Below are 6,612 nucleotides of genomic sequence, written 5' to 3'. Positions count from 1 at the left end.
CCAACCCCCCCCACCAGAGCCGTCCCCCCTCCCCCGAACAACTTCCGGTCCCACTACCAGGCGACAGGCGGCGTGGCCGAACACCGAGCGCCCCCAAGCCAGGGAGACTGCTGGGGAAAGGAAAAAGAGCTAGGGGAGAGTAGCCGAGCGCCGAAAGCTTCAAGTCGGAAAGGAGCGGTCGCGTGCGGAGGGTAACTCGATGACTGCCCCTGCATCTGCGTTTGATTTGTAAGCTAGGCGCACTTTGGATGCCCCCACCTGCCGTGGCATATCTGCCCCTAGTGCCAAGTTTTGCCCTGCCTCTGCTATGGCAATATTGATTTTAGCCTCTTAGAATTCTTTGCTTTTCCTGCCAAGTGTTTAGAAATGGGGAGGGGCGGGAGGAGCTTAACAATGCCATTTAAAAAAATCTCTCTTGAGGCTATTCTTAGGTGAGTCACCTAAGCAACGCTACAGATACTGGCGGACCTCGGAGAAGGAAGCCCCACTTTTTGACTTCCCTGCACCTACTTCCCTTTTCCCTCCCCCCCCCCCACCTTGTTTGGGATTATCTCACTACATATCCCAGTACCAGTGCACCTCCCTCCTGCAATATGCTCACGCTCCAGCCTCAAGAAGTCCCCAAAGTCATAATCTTTTCTTTTTTCGGAGTTGTGTCTTAAACAGATACTTTATTGATGCGTTTAGAAAAGTGGAACTATAAAGGGGCAGGATTGCACCTCTCACGACCCCTGGCAACCAGAAAGTCAGTAGAAAGTTGCATATACACTTTTTGTACACATATCCACACACATTTTCTGAAGACTCCCAAGAGGAAAAGCAAAATAAAGTGATGATAGACACTAGAAGTGGAGGTGGGGTAGGAGGAGAAGAGTGCTTGTTTACAGAAATTTCCCACTTCTAGCCTCCATCTTCAACAGCTCTCAACTTCTGGCATAATAGGAATATGTAACATAGTGTCAAAGGAGAGCTGGTGTCTGGGTGGAAATGTGCAATGTGCATATCTGTGTGTGGTTTAGGAAGGCATAGTATAGGGTTGTGATCCAAGAAGTGGAGGTGGAAGGAAAGGTTTTCCTGTGGTAACAAGGCAAAAGGATGTGTGTGGAAAGGGGTTGAGATGATGATTCTGGGGAGTAGGTAATTCCATTTCACCTTCTTATGGGGCGACATGGACATGGACACGGTGCCAGGCATTGCTGAGCACACCTCGCAGGTTCCAGATTGGGGCCACGGTGTCTGGTTGCACATTGTAGCTGTCATCTACAGCTTTACAAACAATGTTCAATTCCTTTCTCCCAGCCGGCACAGGGGCTTGCAGCTGCCATAGTCGCCAGGCCCAGGCCTTTCGGGGACGCTGTTCCTCTCCATCCAGCTCTGCCACATGCCAGGTTAGGCCCCCATCCAGAGACACATCCACCCTGACCACAGCCCTCCCACCACCACTCCATGCATAGCCCTTGATAGTCACCTCCCCTGATTGTACTGTCTCCCCATCCTTGGGTTCTGTGATGGCTGACTGGACAGGAAGTTCCTGAATAGATGGAGCTGAGTCAAAATCTACTGTGTCCCAGTCCACAGATGGAGAGAAGCCTTTATAATCCCGCCGCTGCCAGTGACTGTAACTTTCCTCTGGTTCCACACTCACTTTGCCCAGCCATTTGACATGGCGGGCACCCACCACACCAGGAACAACCACTCGCACAGGGAAGCCATGGTCACGAGGCAGAGGCTGCCCATTCATCTCGTATGCCAGCAGGACCTCAGCTTCAGGATCCATGGCCCGAGCCAGAGGGATGGATGCTCCATAGGCAGTCCCTGTGGGGTCTGAATCCAGTCCCTCAAAGCAGACATGGGCCTCAGTTTCACAGAGTTGGTGACCAGCCTTGGCTAACACATCACAAAGGCGTGCCCCAGCCCAGCGTGCAGTGCTAATGGCCCCGATATTCCACTCCAGACCTCTCACTTCTTTGAACTGAGTCATTTCAGAGCGCCGGTTGCCAGCACACTGCAGAGTTACAGTGATCTCGTGTCTGGGGAACTTGTACAAGTCATCCAGGGATAGGCACAGTGACTGACCCCCAGGTGGCCCTACTACATGCAGACGATAGGTTTCTGGGTCCAGGTTAGGTACAGGCAGATGGTTCCGGGTGAAGAAGATAGGGTTAGGTGTGATATAGTTTTCCGTCAGAAGTTCAGGGGGGGGCTCTGCATTAAAGGGGCGCTGGCTGTTGACCTTCAGGGCTGGGTGACGTACGGGATCATCAATGTAGGGGTCAGAGGTCTTCAAGGTGGAAGGTACCTTGTCTTCAGGGCTCAGCTCCCCAATCTTGTACTGAGCCAGCATCTCACGCACATGGGGCTGGTTATGAACAGCATAGAGGGCCCAGAAGGGCTCTAGAGGACCCCCTGCTGCTAGCATCAGCTTTGATGGCCCCCCAGGGTGTAAGTCCACAAATTCTGTAACATCAAACACCTCACAGCCCAGAGTCACCCAGATCCTAGTCTCAGGGCTGCTGTGAGATCTCACTTCCTCTCTTGTGTATACGTGTGGTGACTCCTGAGTAGCCTGCAGACAACGCAGGGGTAAGGCAAAAAGAAACATAAACAGTAAGAAGGAATCACTCTTGCTTACCCTGACCCAAACCATAAAGTCATGGCCACTGTGAAAGAGAGGTAGCAGATTTCATCTTTACTCTGCATGAAGACAGTATCACCATGGGCTCTATGGTAATAGCCTGGGTTGCCTGGGGAGTTTATTAGGGCCCCCTTGTTCTGACAGTGAAGTCCCTTTCTTCCCCACTTACCCTGCACCGGTGGTCATGATAGGCCAACACTGCACCCAGGCCTAGCAGAGTCCCCATGACTTTCCATCCCCCGGTGCTGGAGTTATCACCAGAGAAGGCAAGGCTGGGGCACTGGGGCTGAAGTGAATCATCTGTAGAGCAAGCCCGAATATAGAGCCTTGAGGGGGCTGACTTGAGTCTGGAAGAGAGAGAGGTCCTCTTAGCAGCACACTCCTGATCATAGGAAAGGGACAGTGAAGGCCTGAGGTTTACCAGGTTGGCCATTGGTTCCTTCAGTTGGGACTTAAGTTTCTCCAGGGTTGAGTGGAACAAGCAGGTGAGATATGGCTTTCCCTTTCCTCCTTAGTAGCCAGTATTTCAACTATCTTATCTGGTAGATAAATGTCATAAAGATACTGGGGGTGGGGAATATGGGCTAAGAGACAAGTTCTAGGATGCGATGGCCTACCTGCAGGCCTGTCGGAGATGGGGGATCACAGCCCTGTGCAGCAGCATTGTGACAGACCTGTGGGAAAAAGATTCCAGGATCAAGATAAGGAGTTCTGGGAGGGGATGATATTAGTGAAACTTGAGGAAATGAGTGGAAGGAAGACACAGAGGTCAGCAAGGTGCTCTCTGGGCAAATGAAGAGATTTTTTTCTGTGGTAATGAGGCCAAAGGAAGGGGCTATGTGTGTGGGGAGGTCCAAATGGGTCCTTAGAGAAAACATAAAGGACTTCAAAGAGACTGTGCTGACAGGATGGAAGGGAATGGGGCAGTGGGTAGGGGGCTTCTAGAATCACCATCCTCCATTCTCTACTCTATCCACTACAGAGACCAATGTTCAGGGCCATGGGCCTAAAGGTCAGAAGCCAAAATGTCGACCGTCCAGTTTGCTGGTTTATTATTTCCAAAGTCAGCAGAGGACAAATGAGAGGCAGACCAACTTAGGGACAAAAACATGAAAAAGGCAGTGGCAGCCTAACAGGGTGAACCAGCTCAGATTCTGGGGAGTCAAACTGTTTTGGGTTTGTGAAATGAGCCTTACCATTAACCAGCCCCATTTCCTGGGCAAAATACCAACTCTCTCAGAACTTATGTCCTCATCTATGAAATGAGATCTACCTAGCAGAGCGGCTGTGAGGAGCAAACACATAATAACATGGTTTTTGAAGGCCTTTCAGTCCCTTCCTTTCCTTCTACCAACCTTAGGAAAAAAGAAAATTGAACCTGGCTGGGAACTGGACTCCAACCTAGGGTTCTCACCCCTACCTTGTCTATGCCATTCCCGTGAACTCAGCAAATGGAGAAGTTAATGGCTTTGGTGTCAGGGAGTGGGCTAAAGAAGTAATTTTTCCCCTCTTTGCCCTGCAGCAGTTCGTTCCTCACAGCATTGAGCAGCTCACTGACCCCAGGAAGGCCAAATCCAGGAAGAGTAAGAAGAGTCCCAATTGCTGGCGAAATGCTAAAAAGGGGGGCAGGCCAAGAAACTGTGAGGGAGATAGGAACAGGAGCAGTCTGCATTTTACTCCTGGGCCATGGGATCCTCACTCTCCCTCCCACCTGCCCTTAGTCCCAGCAGCCCACTTGAACCAGACGGGAGTGGTCCAGGTAGGACTGACTTGCGGGTAAACTTGGTAAACCCAGTGTCCCAGGTTTGGGAGAAGCAGCCTTCTGCTCCAAAACAGACGCCACCTCCCTTTTGCGGGTGGTGACGCCTCACCCCCCGGGGGGCACTTTAGGTAGGAGGATATGTCCAACTCCAGAGCACAAGCACCCAGTCCAATGCCATTGCCCAGCAGCTGGTACAAGAGTGTCTCGTAGCAACACACTGTGCTCCTAAGAGGAGCAGCGGGAGTGGAGGTGGTGGTGGGTTTTTGTTCGAACCCATGGGGTTCGGAGCACCCCCGGGTCCCAAGGCCCTGGCCATCTCCCAGGTTACCAGTCCTTCCTTCTCCTCCTCCTCCTCCTCCCACTCCCAGTCCCCAGCCCCCTTACCGGGTTCGGGTTCGGCGTCAGGCGTCCGCAGGGCGGCTGGCTCACCCGCCCGGCTCCCAGAGACTGCTGGCGAAGGGGCGGGGCCAGCATCGTGACGTTGGGGCCTAGTGAAGGAGCACTCTCGGCTTTCTGTTCGTCCCCCAGCCATTGGCTGGCCGCGCGCCTGCAAGCTGCTGTGCCCGCCTTCTGGAGGCGGAGGCAGGAGGGGTGCCACGAGGGCTCGGAGCTAAGACTGGCTGTTTTTTGTTTCCAGTCCCCGCTCGACAAGGAATGGGACTCTCACTGTTGTCCAGAACTGGGCAGTGGAAGGTGACGAGGACTCCAAAGCTTGGGCTGAGAGGTGGGAGGTTTTGAGACGCCCCCGCCCTGCCCCTACGGCTGTGACACAAGGTGCGTTCACTGAGAAGGCCTGGGAATCCAGCCGGCATTCTCCCGGCTGTGAGCTCCACCTCTACCCTGTTTTTGACAAACATGTGTTGCAACTAAAACAGCCCGGTTTGCCTTTTAGTGAAAACAAGGTCAAGCGCTCAATTCTCTTATATCCAAGAATAAATACAGAAACGAGGCTTAAATAGTGGTTCAAAGACTAGTTCCCTTGGACATGTCTATTTTCTTCCCAAAGTATGGAACAATACAAATACCGACTTTTTTTTAGTTAAGCCAATTAAAAAATCATTGTCATAACTAGAACAATATTTTAATACCCCCAAGTATAAAGATTATAATCGCTCATAATCACACAGTGGAGAGCACTAAGAATACGTTTGCCATTATCCTTTCATCCTTTGGTGCAGTACTGAAAACTTACTTTGTTATTGGCTGGCTGTGAACCTGAAGCGAACGTGTCCACACTGCCCTCTAGAGGCCAAAAGGTTGAACTACAACCTTACTAAGTGAAGGTCTTCATCTTTAATTTTGGAAGATCATTTCCTCTCCCTTTCTGCTCTCCTAAAGTGAACTAGAGCTTTTGTCAAGAATCATTGAGCCCTGGGGGGAGTACTAAGAGACAGAAGGAAAGGGGAATTGACAGTGAAAAGGTGAGTTTGGCCCTGAGGGTTTTGGAAATTCCAACTCAACCCTGTTCAATTAAATCATCGGAGAGGTCTGATGCCCAACCTATCCTACCAGCCTTGAAAATTGGGCTCAGACCAAGAATACAGAGAAATCAGTTAGGGACTGTCTGAGGCTGCAGGATAAGACTTCTCCATAATAACAGTGTCATCTTGTGTGCTCCACACATACTTTACACAATTGACCTTTGAACCTCAACTTTTCTTCATTTTACAGAAGAAGAAACTGAGGCAGAGAGCAGTTAAGTACCTAGGTCAAGGCCGCAGCTGATAAGTTGGTAGATGGGATTGTAATGCCAGCTCTGTCTGGCACCAGTCCTTCTTCCTGTACTTCTGCAACCATGCCTGATCTTTCTCTGTGTCATTCTCTCCCACCCACCTTCATTTAGACTGTGATGGACTGAAGGGCTTCAAGTACAGTAGCAAACAAGAGCAGATCTAGGAGAGATTTTCCTGTTGGGGTGGAAATCATCAATTAAAAATACAAATTTAGTGCTTTCTTTAACCTTCTTTAGGTCACGGACCCCTCTAAGATACTAGCAAGGCAAGCAAGGCACACTTTCCCTGGAGAAATGCATATAAACTTTTGCAGAATACTTCAAAGGATTCACAAATACCTTTCCTTCCAGTCTCATCAATTGTTTGCCCAGAGGTCCACAGACCACACCCCCCACCCCACCCTGCCCAATATGTATTAAGAGGTCTATAAAAATAAGTTATGTCAGATTTGATGAGCTCTCTAGTGGCTTGGGAATAGGAGT

The 6,612-nt window shown here is 50.6% G+C and overlaps 1 protein-coding gene across 4 annotated transcripts; it reads right to left on the bottom strand.

Annotated features, from left to right (window-relative positions):
- Window positions 1-603: 603 nt before the first annotated feature.
- On the bottom strand, window positions 604-6,517 carry SUOX (sulfite oxidase). 4 transcript variants are annotated; one of them, XM_042992497.1, is made up of 5 exons: window positions 4,782-6,517; window positions 4,056-4,248; window positions 3,253-3,309; window positions 2,805-2,982; window positions 604-2,566 (listed from the first exon to the last, which is right to left on the bottom strand). In XM_042992497.1, exons 3-5 carry the CDS (start codon window positions 3,297-3,299, stop codon window positions 1,157-1,159), a joined length of 1,635 nt encoding a protein of 544 aa, XP_042848431.1. In that variant the 5' UTR covers window positions 3,300-3,309; window positions 4,056-4,248; window positions 4,782-6,517; the 3' UTR covers window positions 604-1,156. The 4 variants fall into 4 exon arrangements, with proteins under 4 accessions (XP_042848431.1, XP_042848432.1, XP_042848434.1 ...); XM_042992498.1 differs by lacking the exon at window positions 4,056-4,248 and having other exon boundaries at window positions 4,782-5,237; window positions 6,102-6,517; XM_042992500.1 differs by lacking the exon at window positions 4,056-4,248 and having other exon boundaries at window positions 4,782-5,237; window positions 6,231-6,517.
- Between the last annotated feature and the right edge of the window lie 95 nt (window positions 6,518-6,612).

Source organism: Panthera tigris, chromosome B4, assembly GCF_018350195.1.
Source record: "Panthera tigris isolate Pti1 chromosome B4, P.tigris_Pti1_mat1.1, whole genome shotgun sequence".
Taxonomy (NCBI): Eukaryota; Metazoa; Chordata; class Mammalia; order Carnivora; family Felidae; genus Panthera; species Panthera tigris.
Note: the sequence above shows the minus strand (reverse complement) of the source record. Positions and strands in the feature narration are given on the sequence as shown.